Source organism: Lepisosteus platostomus, chromosome 3 (assembly GCF_059453375.1).
Source record: "Lepisosteus platostomus isolate fLepPlt1 chromosome 3, fLepPlt1.hap1, whole genome shotgun sequence".
Taxonomy (NCBI): domain Eukaryota; kingdom Metazoa; phylum Chordata; class Actinopteri; order Semionotiformes; family Lepisosteidae; genus Lepisosteus; species Lepisosteus platostomus.
The window spans coordinates 34619403-34638829 of NC_142613.1; the positions used below are offsets into that span (position 1 = coordinate 34619403).

The 19427-nt window shown below is 37.8% G+C and overlaps 1 protein-coding gene across 8 annotated transcripts in view; it reads right to left on the minus strand.

Moving 5' to 3' along the window:
- The window catches only part of LOC148674790 (DNA (cytosine-5)-methyltransferase 3A-like), a 283034-nt gene that overhangs the window by 144278 nt on the left and 119329 nt on the right, over positions 1-19427 (minus strand). For all 8 annotated transcript variants that reach the window (XM_088625424.1, XM_088625421.1, XM_088625419.1 and 5 more), the window contains exon 4: positions 7568-7937. In XM_088625424.1, coding sequence (XP_088481550.1) covers positions 7568-7937 — 370 coding nt within the window. The remainder of the gene's footprint in view (positions 1-7567; positions 7938-19427) is intronic.

Sequence of the window (19427 nt, forward strand, 5' to 3'; positions counted from 1 at the left end):
CATCCGAAGGACGGCGCCTGTTTACAGTATAGTGTCCCCATCACTATACTGGGGCATTAGGACCCACATGGACCACAGGGTGAGCGCCCCCTGCTGGCCCCACTAACACCTCTTCCAGCAGCAACCTTAGTTTTTCCCAGGAGGTCTCCCATCCAGGTACTGACCAGGCTCACACCTGCTTAGCTTCAGTGGGTTGCCAGTTGTGAGTTGCAGGGTGATATGGCTGCTTGTTTTGCAGTCTCAAGCCTGACAACCAGTAAAAATAGAATATGAGAATGAATACATATGTTAATATTATATGTTAGGCCCTAAATAGTCTATTAGTCTATTTAGGTCAACGTCAAGAGCACTGCCATATGGGATTTTGCACTTCTGCTATTAGTTCAGTGAAAAATGTGTTTTAAAATCTTTCACTACTGTAGTATATACTAATATACTGCTGAAAGATAATCCTATTAACAACATTTTAGAAAGGGAAACATAGAAAAACAGCTGAAATCAACAGGCTCTCTAGGAATACAGTGAAGGGGGTGGTCTGTCACAATATCCCAAATATTAACATATGTATTCATTCTCATATTCTATTTTTACTGGTTGTCAGGCTTGAGACTGCAAAACATATGGGCCTATAATTATGAAAACAAATATTTCACAACATATGAACACAAGAAAGGTGACAAATGAGAGATGTTTATTTGGCATTTGTAACTACTTGTTTAGCTACAGTAGCTAATTGATGCAAGCATCTCACTAAGCCATTTTTAAAAGATTCCAGGAAATCACCATCAGCAAAAGTTACACTTTGTGCAAATATGTGTGACTGTAAATAAAATATAACTATTTAAAAATAGGTCAGATCTGGTAAAAATGCAAATTGGCAAACTGCTTTATCCAATACAGGGTCTTGGGGAGCTGGAGCCTAGCCTTGCAAGGAAGGCAGAATACATTCTGGACAGGACACTAGTCCCTTGCAGGGCAAACAAAGACACACATACCGGGACCAATTTTCCCATAACTCAATAAACCAACCAGTATGTTTTTGGACTGTGAGAGGAAACTCTTGCGAACACAGGGAGAACATAGAAACATTTAAACTCCATGTAGATAGCACCCTACTGTAGATTCAGGACTGAACCCAGGGACTTTGCACTGTGAGGCAGCAACGCTAACCAGTGCACCACTGTGCCACCCCAAAAAAACAATCAATACTATACAGTACATATAGTAATTGATAGACTACCTATCACCTCGGGAGTCAAAGTCCATACCGTACCCACAGCAACTTATCAGTCCACAGAATCCACAGCTAAAATGGTTACCATGGTATTAAATGGACTGGGAGAATGTGACTCCTCCCCTGGATGGAATGCCAATGCATTGTGGGAATCACCCCCAGCAATACTGGTCCCCTCTGACACTGCTGGGTGGACTGAGGCAATTGTGGTAAAGTACCTCACTCAAAGGTAGAACAGCAGGGTCTGCAGCAGGGACAAGAACCCGCAACCTGTCACTAAGAGTCCACTTACTACTTACTCGGTTACATCTAGCCCATTCCCCTCAGGAGTCAGACAAATAAAACTGGATCAAAAAAGGCCAATCCACTTAATCCATTTATTAAAAACTGGATCTGGATCACTGATGTCTGAATGCAAATAACAGTGCCCATTTGCATGTCAAAAAAAGTACAAGTCAGATAAATGTACACTTTGGCATTCCTTTGCCATGATGTGGAATAAAAAAACAGGACAAAACATGTAAACAAAATGCAGAAAAAGATCTAAGGAAACTGCATACTGTATGTCTGAATAACCGAAACAAGCGCCTTTGCAAACTTTAAAATCAATACAATCCCACAGATGTCGTCTTGCATGTATAACATAACATGCAAAAAAAAAAACTAAACAAAAACCTCTATTACCAAGATCCCTCTGTAAAAGGGTCCACATTCTCAATGGGTTAATTTGCTTTATTGCTATAAAAGTGTTTCCGGGCAACCTTCAGCTAACCGTAACCGTAGCAACATCTTGCTTTTGTATGGAGGGCAAGCAAACATCACAAGGTTTCAGTGATAAATGAGCTCTTACTGGTTTAGTCAACCTAGAATCATATAAACAATAGAGTGTAAATACACGTTTTAAAAATAAAATAACAGATGTCGATCAGTGTGTGCAGATGTATAATATGAATGACACTTATTTACACATCTAAGTGCTAGATCTGTCACTTGTCGTCTGCTATTCACTGTGCAAATTTCATGCATTGTACACATACTCAACCATCTCTTTCTAATTAAGTTTAACCACCCACCCCCCCACACACACAAAGAAAAAGGGTATGGCCACACATACGAAGAGCATCAAAAAAATAAATGTTACATATACCTTCTGTTCATTTCATACAGTGAAAAATGCTGCGCAAGTTGTAATATGTGTGAATAAAATTACAGTAAATCCTAAATATTTTCATAGCATCTGCACCTTAAATTAGATTGTATGCCAGTTTTCTTTATCTGTACTCCTGAAGTCTCCGGGTTATCATTCCAGGAATTCAAAATCATACTTGATCCAGAGACTGCAGAGCAATACCAGAAGTAGATATACACAAAAATACATTAATAATAATAATAGAATGCAGAATAAAATGCAAATATTAAACATAGGTACTCTTTCTCCTAACCTTGTTTAGGTTAAACAATGTATCTGATTTATGCAATTGGACATACAGTTGACCCTAAATAATCACTAGTTTTCCAATCTTTTTTGTTCATTGTAGCTTTCCAAATAATGTAGAACACATATAAATATATATTTTTTGTATGTTTTTGTGTAGATTTATGGGTTTCGTGCTTGGTCAACTGAGTAACAAAATGACTGAGACTTTCCCCAATCAGATAAATCGTGCTCGGATTTGATCAAGAGAATTTTAATGAACTGTGAGAAAAGGAAGTGATTTTCGGGATTAGCCACCACCTACAAAAGGGTTAAAAATGAGGTCTTCCAAAACTCTCACAGAATCACAGCAGTGCTGCAGGCTGATTTAATTGGTCAGTATCTTCTCTGTCAAGCATCTCCCTAACTGCCCTGACACATTCAGTCGAAAAACCAAACAAAGACGTAAGTACTGCGTTTTGCCAGCACAGTGGGGTAGCCTTGGAAACCTCAGGAATGACGCGCAAATCATCACCCACACTTCAAGATAAAGCTTTAACGAAAAAAAAGCATTAAGGGAAGCTCCTCTTCCATTGAATTTAAGCTGTCATTGTAATGGATTTGTCCTTCAGTTTCGGAAGATTTTTTTGCCACTTTATCTTATAATATAAAAGAGATCAAATAGATAAAAAAGTCGGGGACGTTAAGACACTAAGAATAAGGTGAGAATTATTTTGAATTAAAAGTGATGCATTTCACACCCGCCAGACTTTGCCAAATGGCAGCTGATGATGTAGCAGTAAAAGCATGAGCAGAATTGTAAAAATATACAGTATATATATTTTTAACCACACAACTACATGTTGCACATGGATTGGAAGAATAGCAGTTACTGCTGTATTAGTGAAGGGGGTGACTGTCACACGTCACACGTTAATTGCATCACCTCCTACAAGAGGGAATGGCCGTAACGTTAATATACAATTTAATCATTTCTGGGAAGTGTGAAACATTACAAGTCTGTTTGTATTATACTGTACTGTATTTAAAAATAACTGACATCTTTCCCCACTATTTACAGTATAATCTATTCAGGTGAAACTAAACAGCTTTTCAATCTGAAACCTCAAAATATTTAACAAACCATGCCTAAAGAACTGATCTGAATACTAAGTAGTCTAGTTAAAGGGTATGTACACTGTAGAATATATAAATAAAGGACAATCACATAATATCCGCTAACAAAGAGGGTGTGGCAATTCCATAGCTCATGTCCAATGTTTTATTACACAATGGAACAACATCTATATCAATATGAAAAAAAAAACTGAGACAAGGATCTGTGTCACAGAATGCAGCTAGGCTTCGCCTGAAATAAGTTTTTTTTCTATACTATTGTCTCGATGAAAAAGAAAACAACAAATAACCCAAAGGCTCTGCGAATTCTCAGGCTCCCAAGTAAACCCCACTCCAAGCTCATGCTGGGCTCTGTGATCCAGATGTTCTGCTTTCGAGCCCTGATCCTGTCATTAGCTGACTGTGAGCAGGACTCCCCAAGAGGTGGCGCACAACCGACCTCAGCACCCCAGCACTGCAGGGGGCGGGGCACGGATCTCTCCGCTCTCAGGAAAAGCAGACGCTGCCATGACGTCCCACTAAGAAATTATTACTGATTCCAAATGGGGAGGATGCACAGTAAAAAATAATTGCAGAGTCGAAGCATATTAAAAATTAAATTCAGTACTTCTTCAGCATCTTCTGTCACTTCATACTAATATCTGTATATATTTTAGAATATGGGGACAACATTTTTTTATGGAGCATAAGACTATAGTACTGCAATCAAGTAGAAAGCAGCTCTTATTTCAATTCACATTAAATAGCAATATTTCTATTTAAAGATCCCGTGGTAGTTTTTCAAGGTGTAGGGGTGTCAACTGGCTAAATTCCGCTCTCGGGTTATACAAGCTGGTCTTCCTAATGTTTGCCCTTATTCTGACATGGTGAAAATGTTTCTCCCTTCCCTCCCTGATCTGCTGGGCAGTGGGAGTGCTGAATGAAATGCATAATCTAGATGTTTCTGCACTAATTATTACATTGACATTACAAGCCAAAACCTAGAGACATAGTTTGAGGTCAACTGAACTCAAAAGCTTATTTAAATAGTTTAATGCACTCTTAATTCCATTTTCAAAAGGAGAAATTCTCATTTATCACTTAGGAATTCAAAAGACATTGTCTTACACAAACATCTACAGTAGTATGTTATAAGTGATAAAGCTGCTGGATTTTTGTTGTTCACTATTTTAATGCTTATTTATTTATGACAGTCCAAAAAGGAGAGCCACTGCATGTGATCTCAATTTATTTTTTAACTCTGAGCCGCAATGTTATGCCATTATGAGCCACAAACATTTTTCAATTAAATGAACACAGAACACATCCTAAATCCATCTGTTAAATGAAAAGGAAACATTTGTTTTCTCTGTCTTTGCTTATTTGCACAATTATTTATGACACAAAGCAATAATTTTGTTTTCTTTTCCTTTTTGTTGTATTGTATATTGCTTTATTGTAATGTATCATTTGCTTAATCCAACTTTTGTAACAAAGCCACAGTTTCATTGGAATAACACACAATTTGAGGTTTTGGTATACAAAATAGGCTTGATAAGCTATTGTTCACATTTTCCCTTGAATTTCCAACTTGTGTTGTTATTTACTGACAAAATTACTCATTTACTTATAGTAAACTCTAAAAGACAAAGTAAATATTTAATTTTCACTGATGAAAAAAAGAGATCCTATCCTGCTCTACGCTAGGTGCTTAGTTACTCGATTTCTTCAATGAGTCATTTCTGAGGCGTGCCAAATTTTTTTGCAATGTTAAGAATAGTTACTTAAATCCAGAAAAAAAGGTTAATATTTAAAGAGCCTTGAAAGGCTTGTTGCAAACATTGTACTTTCTGCTTTTGCTTGAAATTCAGGGAACCAACTAATGCTAACCACACACATACTGTACACACAAATGTGCATAAATGTGTACTTGCAATAATGGAACTCAAAACCTTGGAAAGGCTATGAACTACAAAATAGAAATTTATTTCTATGCCAAACAGGTATTTCTATCATTTGTCTTGCAAACTAGATAAAAGAAAGTAAAGTAAGATAGTGTATCATTAGACCTTAACTGGAATAAAGTGCTCTTATTTGTGCTTATAATTATCATTATCAAATAAATTGCTCCACACATTTCAATCTGTAAGAACAATTAACAGAGAAAACAGATGCACAGAAGAAATTAGAATGATTAAAAAAATTGGGGGCATGAACTCAGAATCAGCATTCATCATTAGATTTTTTTTTTTCAAAATGATGCTGCTGGCTTTGTAGCCTTGTTTGGTAAAGGAGGCAATTACCATAGCAATCCTGGCAGGTCCGTGACTTAACTAAATGCTGTGTTCAGCATATTTTCTAAAGGGCTTTCACTCTGGCAAAGCAACCTGAATAACTTCACTCCACAAACACAGGCCACCAATGACCCACTTCAGATTGTGGGTTGAATAAGAGAAGAAGTAAGGTCAGTATAAATACTGTAGGTTCTTGCATATGTATACTTTATATATCTGTGAACCTGAGACCAGCCCACTTGTTCATAGTGTGACACGAATGAATTCTTACCTGGGTCCGACACGCAAGTGTGTGAGGGGTTTACAATTTTAACTCTAGTAACGGCAACACCGTTATCTGATTTTTCAATACATTAAATGTTTTTAGACACAAGCAAGTACTAACGGCTTCCTGTATCACAATTACTGTAGCACAACTGTCATCTTTAGAACATAATGGACGGACACAAAACAAAGCCCACCTCTCTTGAAAACCATAGCATCAATACAAGTGTTCTATCTCAACGGACAGCAATGTAATATTAGAAGTCATGGGAAATGAATTAATAACTAATGCTCTGTGTTTTTATGATGATTTTCATAAAAATCTTTGGAATCATGGAATCATAACACAAGATTCCAAAGTTCCTCACATATATGAGGGCACATACTTCATCCACCACTGTGCAGAACCCAGTCTTTCTGCACAAGCATCCCCACTACACAGCAGACTGGGTGGAGACGCAAGAACCTTCTGAACCTAATTTCTGAATGGAAAAATTTAGTGAGGGAGTGTCCAGGATACTGAATATCCTGGCGCTCTGGTGCACTATGGCTGCCGTCGCGCCATTCAGGTGGAAGCTGCACATTGGTGTTGGTGGAGGGGAGTCCCCATTACCTGTAAAGTGCTTTGAGTGGAGTGTCCAGAAAAGCACTATATAAGTGTAAGCAATTATTATTATTATTATTATTATTATTATTATTATTATTATTATTATTATTATAACACCTATAACTCTTAAGAACTCTTAAGAACTCTTACAAACAAAGCAGAACCTTTAATGACCAAGTAGTCAGGCCCAAGGTTTAATGTCTCATCCAAAGCACAACAACACATCTACAGAATTTTGCTCTGTATCCCCATACTGGGGCACCAGTTTAGAATAAGGAGTAGTGCTACCTACTGGTTCACCAACACCACTTACAGCAGCAACCAAGGTTTTCTCCAGAACTCTTCTGCCTTTGTACGACCAGGCACAGGCCTGCTGTGCTTCTGAGGTGTGATGACACCAGGTTAAAGGGTGGTAAACGCTGTGGCCATTGGACTGTACACATAAAATATTTTGTATTAAACTACGATAAATAAGTTAGTTGGAGAGTCAACCACATCAGCAATCCATTTTAGAATAACAAAAAGACCTAATAGAAGTATTTAGCATTAATTCTGTCTCCATGTTTACAAAGACCAGCGAGGGACAGAGCACAAGGTCTTCCGCAGCTTTAAAAGCACGGAATCAGATTTTAACTTACGTTTCTCGGGATGCTCAAGTTTCCGTCTTCCCCGCTTTTTTCGGGGAGTGGGTGGCACTTGCTCCCCATCTTTCTCCGAGTCCTGGTCATCTGGGGGAGTTGAAAAGCCATTCTCCAGGGAAGAGTCTGGTCTCCCCTTCCTGTATCCCTGTCCCTGGGCCTCCTGATCCGGAAGCTCTTCAGCCCTTCGGACAGATTCTCTGGGGACCCCGTTTTCAGGGATGTTCCTGCCCTGCTTGGAGGAGGCGGCAATAGTGTCCCCAGGGTGACTGTCCACATCTCCATTGTGCACCTGCTCCGAGGACTGGCTTTCCACACTCGCATGACACTTGGACCCTACGTCTTCCTTTGATGTCTCACAGCTATTAACCTTAAGGTGAAAGAAAGAGGAAATAGATTACTGTTACAGATGGGACAACAGAAATTTGAAAGCAATCCGAGACTACAGTGTATTTCAGACAGTCAATAGACCCACTGTTCCAATATTGAGCTCATGTGTTCACATCTACCACTTAGGGCAAAGTGGGAATAGGACACATATAGTGGCTCAATTTGGTTTAATTCTTCAAATGAATTCATGGACAAATAGAAAATGTATTCTGAAAGAAACAACATGGTGCAGATATGTTTTTGTCCAGCACACAGATAACAAATACCTTGCAGCATGTGGAAAAAGACTTCAAATTCCTTTAATAAATCTGGCCCATATTACAGTATTATATTGCATAACATATACTGTATGTTTCTAAATGTTTTAAGAATGAGTAGACTACAGACTAGCATTTCAGTTTAATACATTAGTTATCTTGAGGAAACCTTAGATTCATTTTCACTCACATATCGGTGAATCTTTAAGGCTTTAGCATTTCAAGGTGATCTGAAGCCATCTTACCACAAAACTGACACTTCTTCTGTGTAATCCATGAGCCTGACACTAAATAATGCAATAAGCATCTCACTTGCATGAAGAGTTCATCACATTGTTCCTAGCGATGTCCACAGGAGAAATGTAAAAAGGCAGTGCAAATGAGTGTGTTTATGCTTTAAATACAGTTCACACACATTCACATAAGTGTAAAGTAGTGCTTGTCAGAGAGAAAACATTCATGATCATGAATGTAGCCTAAGCTTGGCTTAAATACCTAAAAAAGCCTCCACCGTGTTTTTAACTGGTTGCCTAGACATACTGACATTGTCAGAACATAACAATTTGAAAGCATTCTCCTACAAAAGAAATGATAGCCATTTAGATATTGGGACACAACCTCACAGTCAGAAAGATTAGGGGTTCCCAGTTGTGATTCTAGGGAGTCCCATGCCTGCTGTCTTTTTGTTCAACCGAGTACACCAAGACCTAATAATAGGTTTGATTTGAACAAAATTATTTGCACTTCTTAAACATGCAAGAGGTTGTATTTAAAGTACTGTATTTCTTAAGTCATTAAAAATCTTTAACCTTTGTGTAGAAAGGGAAATTTACAAAGGTTCTAACCAAGCATATTGTTTGGTCAATTCAGGATTCATGTAAGTTAAGACAGTACCAGGACTAGGAACCTCTGATGTAGATCATCAAAAACAGTCAATTCAGATCAAACACCACACATCACACTGAACTGATGCTTTTGACTGCCACACAGGAACACATTACTTTAAACTCCCCTGCGTGGCTATTTTCCCAATAAGCACCAAGTATATTTAATGGTACATATACTGTATGTCTGTACCTCTTTAAGTAGCTCATTAGGAAAAAATGACCAAAACGTAGCCACACACGCAATTAGTCTGCCCATTCAATACAAAGACAGTCGTATACCACAACTGCTATCATTAAAATAAAAACAAACAAAAGACAGCAGTCTGCTCTTTTGTGAGAACTCACAGTACTTCCGTTGTTAATAGTCTGCACTATTGTTAACCGCTGGATAGTAAAAGAGAGACATGCCTAGTTTCACACAAAATAAATTCTGAAACTCATCTGGGAGAAAGTGCTGAGATATTACACAAAACGGTCACTCATACTGTAAAATTGGACACTTTTGTTATGTTTCCCAATTTCTAATGAAGAGAACATAGTCAAATCTTGTTTGTAAAAAATGAATTATTGATATTGCTGCTTCACATTTGCATTGTCACTTAAGTAACACAACTGTCTATATGCGCCCTTATAATTTCAGGGAGGACCAATGTAATTAATTGACATTTTGGTATAATCAGGCCACTTGTTGACTCATATTATTGATAATAACAAAATAGGTAACATCTTACTGACAGGCATCTGACCATTAAACACATTTCAATCTTTATCCCAGAAACAGAATCAGCCTATCCTCAGAACAGAAATGCTCCTATCTGCATTGATTCACTTGGAAAAAGAACTGCCATTTCAAACTCCACATAAGCAAAGTCAGAACAAGACTGGCACAGCAGTGCCATGGTGCTATGCAAAGGCTATTTAGAATCGACCGCTTGGATACAGTCCACAGACCATTTCAGCTCCCACTGTAATTCTTATGGTACATTTCACTACTGTTATAACTTGGCTCATACCGAAAGAAAAACCTTTAAATGTGGGGCTGCATGGAGTTTGTATGTTTTCCCTAGGTTTGCACGGGTTTTCTTCAGGTGCTCCAGTTTCCAAAGATGTACTGGAAGGTTAATTAGCTTCTGGCAACCCTGGCTCTGGTGTGCGTGTCTGTGTCTGTGTGTGCCCTGCGAGGGCCTAGTGTCCTGTCCTGGGCCTGTTGCTTGCTGAGATAGGCTCAGGTTCCCCCGAACCCCTATATTGGATGAAGCAGTGAACGAAAATGTATGGATGGATATTCAAATGCAAACAACAACGAACAGTGCCAACTTTAACAATCATGATCATAGACGCCATACGAATCCCACTGTTTTGTTCTGAAACAGTCAGGAAGAGAAAATACAGTAAGACCAAACCCTGCAAATGACAATAACGCTGACTGGACAGATATGAGGAACGGAAGAGATGGAGGGGGCTCCTGGCTGTCTTTTCAAAGTGTTATATCCTGAGCTTCAATGGTATAACAGATGGCTTAAACAGCACTGCCCCTGAGAACACAGCCACAGAGGGGCCTTGCCAGCACTGAGGCTGCAGAACACACAGTCCTCAGGTACCACTGGAGACTGTCAGCCCGCACTAGCTTTCCTTCATCAAAACTTCTCAATTTCATCAACTTCTCTCATTAGATGTGTACACTAGAAACACTGGAAAAGATGGGTGTGTAAAAATACTATGTTATGTGTTAATGTGAAGCTTCACCCACAGGATTTCCCTTGTCAACTCTGCCATATTTAAGCTGAGGTAAGGACACAGCTAATACAGAGATTTTAGGGTTTTGCCAATTTGAAATTGCTTGTTGGTTGAAGTTTACATTCCACGTTAACTCACGTAGGCAAAGAAAATGCCTGAATACATACTGTACTGTACGTACTGGTACAGAACTGGAAACAAAAATTGTGCCCACACATACTGTACAATACACTGTTTACTGTACAAGATTGAGTTTTTCCTAAATATTTTACATCTCCTAAAACAATACTTCAGCCTTGGAACATTTGTTAGTCCTTTAGTCCCCATTTCACTTATTTCTTCCCCTGCAAACTTGCTCTTTGGATCTAAAAAAAACACTTACACATTATTTCTTCTGTGATGTGAAGGAATACTAGCAGTAATATGGTATTATAGAGATATTTATGGATTTTAGAGGACTGCTATTGACATCCAGTAAAATTACTATTTTGCCATTAGCCATTAACATTTTGCTATGTACCTTTTATGACATCATTAAATGTGCTCAGACAATCCAAAATGCAATCAACACAAAGGCAAAGGTTAAAATTTTTACTGTGTATTTAAAGCTGCTGTTGCACTGCAATTTCCCTTCAATCAAGTATATACTGCATCTATCGTACTACAGTACATCTTAAGATTTCTTATTGGGGTCTTTGATGTGAATCAGGTACAACAACACACCCTTTAAAAAGAATATATATACTGTGTTGCCGAACACTCCAGAAGAAATTAACTATACAACATATGGCACAGATAAAAACAGATACAGGTTAACAGCCTCACCATGTGAAACTGATAAGCTTTCCAGCTTGAAATGTAGGTCTCTTCAAACATACACAGTGATTAATAAAATGATGCCTCTGCACAGTCAGCAGGGCTGCGTTGTTTGTTTTACTGTTATGATTTAATAAACCACCAGATGGGTGGCAGTGGCACAATCCTATCTGGTGTTCCCTAAAAATAGTCTGTAGAGTCTAGAAATTCTACCGGCTCTTTGTAGGTCCTAGAAAATTAAAGGGTAACATTATACTATATACCCTTTTTTTGTGTTTTCTTTAAAATAAGTTCCACCGAGATGCACTTGATACAATTGAAGAGTGTTTTGGTAAGAATGAATGTGCATGCCGGTCTAGTCTCTGCAACTTTACAGAAAGCTCATTACTCTAAAAACTTCTTCCTACCTGCCTATAAGACCTACAGTACCTTTATGCTTTATGTTGACCAATTTTCAACATAAAGCATTACACAAAATCAATACCTCAACATGTAACTCCACATTTCCAAATAGACCTAATTTCCATAGCCCCGCCCCTTATGCAAAACCCACATCCCTCCCCTGTTCTCTCTCTCCGCTGGCGTTTGTAATCGTACTAGTAAGTACTGTACTTACCGGGTTTTTGAGGGGGGGGGTATTTGAAAATACCTGTGAAACTGGTTCAATTCGTCACACCCAGCACTCCCGCAGAGAGGGGGGTTGTACTTGCAGTGTATATAGTACACGCGTTATGCTCTTAGTTAATGTCTAAGCTAGAACACATCATTATATCTCATTTTGTATTTCTTAAAAAAAAATCGTTTGCCCAGCCTAACAGTTTTGTTGTTATTGTTTTTAACCTGTAAAGCGCTTTGAGGAGCCACCTTTAAAGGCGCCATATACAATAAAGTTCATTATTATTACTATTGTAAATTTGCTGGACAGAGAGGTTAACATTATTACACAGAAGACAAAGATAGCGATTTACGTTGCATTGTGTATTGTGCTGCTTTAATACAGTTTTAAATAATTAAAAGTCTAAACAGTATCAGCTTTATTTATGGGTTTTAAATAAAGGCGATTTAAACGCGATTTAAATCAATATAAATGTTTATATTGTAACGCATAGGTGACTATTCATTGTTATTAAAATGACTTAAATTCAATCATGTTGTGATATTTAGAAATATACATTTGTTTGGTGCGAGTGAAGTTTTATTTAATCTCTGAGCCATACTGATTCTTCTGGAAGCCAGTTTTCGCCAGGGAGTAAAAAAAACAACACACTATGGTATTCTCTCCAATGCAGTGCAGTTAAAAACATACCTCTGTTGCTGCTCCTAAATGAATATCGTTTATGACCATCAGAAGCTTTATGCTCCTTTTCTTTTTTCCAGTGGATTGAACAGGGAGAGGCATTTCATGATGTACTTTTCACTGATGAAACAACAGTGGCTCTGGAACAGTTTTCAACCATGTCGTTTTATAAAAAGGGGAGATATGTACACGTTACTGAAGCTAAAAGTTTAGCCTTTGTCACTAATGTAACCACTTAATAAAGACATATAGAAATCCCTACGTTACAGACTGTATATGGCTGGTATTGGTAGTTTAAAGAAAAAATACACACCAGTATTCCACTTTCTCCCTAAAAATTTTAAGCATCAAAGACTTACATGTGGTTATTTCGGAAACGTTTGTACGTGCTCCTTCTGACCATGTTACTGTTTACTGTTACTGACCATATTAAGTTTAAGTGCCTGTGGGCACTTTTCCTGTCCGTAGGGGGTGGACCGTCTTTCATTAGAAGGTTAGTCTGTTCTACTCTGAGAATGTAGAGGGGGTGGAAAGTGCCCGCGGTCATTTAATTAGTATTAAAATTCGCACTGATTCCCTTGCGAAGATACGGATATAGGAATATTCGTGCGTGGTCAAAAAATGGCATACAAACGACAAAGTGAAGGCTGTGAAAACATTCACAATGTACTTTATACACAAAGCAAATATACCCCCCCCCCCCTCTCTCTCAATTCAATTCAAGCTGCTTTATTAGCATGACAGATGGGTACAATCAGTGTTGGGTATTTACTTTGCTTTGAGATGCCACTTTTAAAGGTGATATATAAAATCAAGGCTTTAACTTGCTTTAACTCCGCAAGTCTGAGTTCTTGTGTCTGTCCTATCCAACCCGAAAGTATTACAATATGTATCTTTATAGCAGGTGGTGTACAGCTTTTTAGTATAGATCACACTTTTCTAAAATGTATTTAAAAAATAAAAACGATTACAATCTAAACTTTCCACGTTTGATCCCAAGAAAAATAAATCTAAACGGGGAGAAAGCTATGCTGAAAGTTTATTAAGATACTTAGAAGACAAAGATATCAATTTATGTTGCATTTGTCTGATTGTGAATCAAAAAACACATATATATAAACCCGCATTTGCGATTTAAATCAAAACGTGATTTAAATCAATATAAATGTTTATATTGTAACGCCTAGGTGACTATTCATTGTTATTAAAATGACTTAAATTCGATCATGTTGTGATATTTAGAAATATAAATTTGTTTGGTGCGAGTGAGGTTTTATTTAATCTCTGACTCAGGGAAACGTTTCATTTTTTCAAAGAAATGTTTGTAAAAAAAAAGTCACAGCTCCAGCTGGATTCGATCACAGACCATGTGACATGGGAGTCAGGAACCTAACCCACAGTACCACCAGCAAGGTCACGTGGAGAGGGCTGAAAAAACACTACAGAAACATTATCAACAGACAATGTACAGCGTGTACTATTCTTGTGTTGCGGTACATGAATATAATTATATCGTTATTAATTTCTTTAGATACGCGATTCCATATTATATTCCCTTTTAATCAAATTCTAAAAGTATGCTTGTTGACTCCGGTATCACGTTAGTTAAAGACTTCGATGCTTAAAATGTTTAGGGAGAAATGGGATACTGGTGTGTATGTTTTCTTTAAAGTACTGAGACCAGCCATATACTGTATGTTTAAGTTCCAAAATTAATATCATTTATGGCCTTCACACGCGTTACAGTATGCTCCTATTCTTTTTATGCTCAGGTACTAAGATTTCCTTTCAGTGGTAAAATTCCATATAAATATTCAATACTTAAACGGGCACAGTTAAGACATTAAATATACATATACATACTGTAAACAGTACAGTTTGCATACGGTAATATGTTTATGTTCCTAAATCAATCTCTTTTATGAGCATGTGAAAGGCATGGTGAATCACTGTACTTTGCATGATTGGAAACAAATGCGTGATTGCGAAATGCTGTGGTGTTACTTTTACAAAGACGGTCAATGAAAAAAGGAATGTGGACCAGTGGACCAGACTTTGAGTTTACAGCTTGTCCAAGGTCATTCATTATTAATCCTATTAGTAATATCTTCGTTAAAGACTTTGATGGCGACAGCTCAAACATGAGAGGTTGAGCTTTATTAGCTCCACCTTGCGGAAATTCCAGATACTATTATTTTGCTTGCGGTATTATAGGAGAATTTACGGTAACTCGCGGTAGACTGCGTAAAGCGCACCGCAAAATAATGCGGTATCGCCCGCTCGTTTTGAATGGCTGCATCTGTATACCAGTTAAGAAAATCAGTGTCATAATTATTCTTGATCAGCTAACTCTACGTAGGTTGGCTGGCATCTAAAATAAAGGAATGTGTTTTCACAAATTACTGATGATCACGATGCCCATTAACAGAAATATGACCAAAACAGCTATGTCACACATTAATTTCAAGAATTAATATCTAGGTAATCTTGATCAATAATAAGAATGAGATTTGCACTTTCTTTGTGTCACTGGATGTTTTACTTTTTACTTAGATTACAGTTAATTAACCACTACAAGCATTTCATGTTACTGTATGGATTTCTCAAAAATAAAGCAAATTGGGGGAAAGCAATAAAAAAGGCAAACAAAATATTGGGCTATATGGAGAGTGTAACATTTCAATCAAGGGATATAATGTTAAAATTGTAACACACTAGTAAGGCCTCATTTAGAGTGGTGAGTACAATTTTGGTCACAATGTTCTAGAAAAGATATTGCTGCACTGGAATCAGTCCAGAGAGAACCAACCAGATACATTCTGTGCCTTAAAGGAACTTACTACTTACAGGCTGAAGGACGTGAAACATTTTATTCTTGAACAGAGAATACTACAAGGGAAGCTTATACAAGTATTCAAAATCCAACTAAAGGACAAAAGTTTAAACTAAATGAATGTATATTTACAAATGCACAAAATAAACAAAAGGCTACATGGTCTGGTTGGTTCCCTCATGTTTACAAGTGTTCTTAAAAGGTGTAACTGCTGGTCTAAGGATACATTAACCTGCTCCAATTGTAGGCACAAGGTACAGTACCACAGTGTGAAAACACAAAATACTCTTAAGTTGCTCTTAATGTTAGCTAGTTGCTTCAGACAGCTTCAGTGTTCAGCAGCAATTTCTATTAGCTGTTTTTAACACTCAGAGACATTATAAGGTACAGTATCATGACATTTGTAATTATGATTATATTTTAGAGTCATTATTTCACTTAGTTATTGACACTGAAACCCAGGGGAATAATCTATGGTGCAATAGCTTTTCTGGTGTCACATTAAAGACTAATTTGCTGAGCTAAAAGTGCAGCATTAAAAGCAATGCCAGGCATTTATTAAATAAATAATAGCTCATTAATATCTCATGTAAGTGCTAAACACAGTTACACACTGGGTATTAATGCAATTTCAACTTATAAATAATTGCTATACACACTATGAAAAAGTCTTTAAATGTAATTACATTTTCTAATAGACGTTGAACAGAATCAAGGCAAATAAGAAGGGTAGCCCTACGAGCAACGCATTTTCATTCTAATTGCCAGGACTACATCGCCAATCAGATATTTTCTTTTTTTTTTAAATATAAGAATTGGCACTTATTTTAGTTATAACGACCTGATTGTAACTAACTCAGGCATTCTTAATTGTGTGTCTCCGTTTGTAGCTTTGAGCCCTTGCCTTTTAACACTTTACAGAGTGGTTTGTGCTGATTAGCCTCACTGACAGAACTTCATGCCTATAAGCTCCCAGCAGGCCACAGGGGTCACTGCGTTACTGAGAGCGAGAGATCCACGACTACTCCCACACTGTGCTCTGCGGTGCTCAGCCCATTGGGCGCTGCTGCTTGAGGAATCCCCATCAACCCAGCTACCGTCATGACGTAAGCCTCACACCCATGACCACAGATCTCCGCCACTTGAGCCAGGCTACAAGAATATATTTCAATGATCTATTACTAATACAAAAAGGTGTACAGATCATATCTTATTCTAAAGCATTTTTGGAAGCCACGGTTGATTTTGATTTGTTTTTTCCCACAATGCAATTTTGGAGACGCCAGGATTTATTCAAACCCACACCGGTATTTCAGCCACTGACTTGGTCTGATGCAAAGTGTAAGACTTGAGCTGTCTCAAGAGTTATGCACATACTGTAGAACTCCCCTCTCCACAACCCCACCACCTGGCTGGGTACCTCCTACCTGGAGACAGCCCAGGCTCATGTTGGCAGGCAATGCTCATTGCTGCAAGAACTCAGGAACATGGGTCACTGACGCTTGCCATGCCTATCACCTCATGGCAAATGGCCAGTCCCACTCATTTTAAGTCCTAACTTGAACCACTGGTGGAGGGAACAGCCCCCGCAGCTTGGATTTGAGCCCTGCAGGCACTGTAAATTGCGGCACCACTCCCAGAGGAGGTTTTTCCACGATGTGGAACTCTGGAGCGGCCTTTCCTTTCTTACTTAACAAAGAGCTTTCTATTTCTGTCAGTCCACTTCGAATTGATAAATTGCTAGCATGGAAGCATAAGAATGCAGTGAATACTTCTCAAAAGATTGGCTGCTTCACAGACTGGCTCCTTCATGCCACTGCAATCTGCAGTGGCTGTGAACGTCCGAATCATAAAGCATCCACTCCAGGGCAGACAGTAAATACCCATAGGCAAACAGTCATCTATCCATTCTCTGTACTCTTATTATACTATGTGGTAGTAAAATTACAGTAAGAGATATTAGTCTGAATCTACTGATTTGGCTTTGAAGACAGAATGCAGTGACAGTGAATTCATATATAGTATTAGGATATGGCATTAAAGAAATGCATCTTATACATTTGTAGCAATAAAGACTTCTTTTAGATTTGTGTGCTTTCATTCTTTTCTTACATTTATCCTAAAATGACAGTTGTTAAAAATAGGCAGGATGAAATATACAGTGGAACTAGAACGTTTGTGAACCCTTTAGAATGTTCTGAATTTCTGCATACTGTAAATTTGACCTAAAATGTGATCTGATCTTCATCTAAGTCATAAAAATAGATAAAGAGAACCCAATAAAAAGAATAATACACAAAAGGATATACTTTTTCATTAATTTATTGCTAAAAATGATCCAACATTAAATGTCTTTGTCAGAAAAACTATGTGAACCTCTAGGATTATCAGTTCAGTTAAGGGGATAATTAGAGTCAGGGGTGTCAATCCATGGGATGACATTCAGGTGTGATTTTGGGTGGCCCTGCCTTATTTAAAAAAAATATAAACCTGAGTCTTCAATACCAAAGTCTGGTCTTCATCACACAGGTTTGTGAACGAATGCCATGCCTCGATCAAAGGAGATTTCTGAGGACCTCATAAAAAGAGTTGTTGATGCTCATCAGGCTAGAAAAAGTTACAAGACGATTTCTAAAGACTTTGGGCTTCACCAATCCACTGTCAGGCAGACAGTGTACAAATGGAGAAAATTCAACACCATTGTTACTCTCCCGAGCAGTGGTCATCCAACAAAAATCACTCCAAGAGCAAGGTGTATAATATTCCGGGAGATCACAAAGAACCCCAGGGTAACGTCTAAGGATCTGCAGGCCTCTCTTGCACCTGCTAATGTCAGTGTTCATGAGTGTACCATCAAGCAAACACTGAACAACAATAGTGTGCATGGGAGGATAGCAAGGAGGAAGCCAATGCTGCGTAAACGTTTGGTTGAAGTCACTGCTGCTCAAGAGGGTCATACCAGTAACTGAAAGCTTAGGTTCGCATACTTTTTCCGACAAAGACATTCAATGTTTGATCATTTTGATCTATAAATCAAATGAATGAAAAAGTATATCCTTTAGTGTGTTATTTGATTTATTGGGTTCTCTTTATCTATTTTTATGACTTAGATGAAGATCTGATTACATTTTAGGTCAATTGTATGCAGAAATTCTGAAAATTCCTTGCTCTATAACAGTCTTTTTTCCTAATGTTATGCTTCACATGTGTGTGAATATGAAAATTGATAGCTAATATAAAGCTGCTATACAAGAAGGTTCCTTTTAAACACAGTCCAATACTGTATATGAAGTGCATACTTAAAGAGTAAGTACCATTGGTTCTAAAAATACAAATCTAAATGAAATGAAACATTTTATTTAGTTGACTAAATTATAAGGTTATTTTTGAAGCTAGCTGACAGGATATGTTAACATAACACAGTACCAACTTCTTTATTAACAGGAAGTGGAGTTAAGGTTTAGCTACTGTCAGTGAATGAAAACAGGCTGTGAATGCCAATAAGCCCAGTTGCTTCCACAAAAGTCTAGACAATCAATTCTTTAAAAGCGCTGACCAAATTCATTGGCACCAACAGGATAAAAAAAACAACCCTGCTTAACTCATTAACTGAGAAGGGTATCTCTTCAGCAAGGAATCTCAA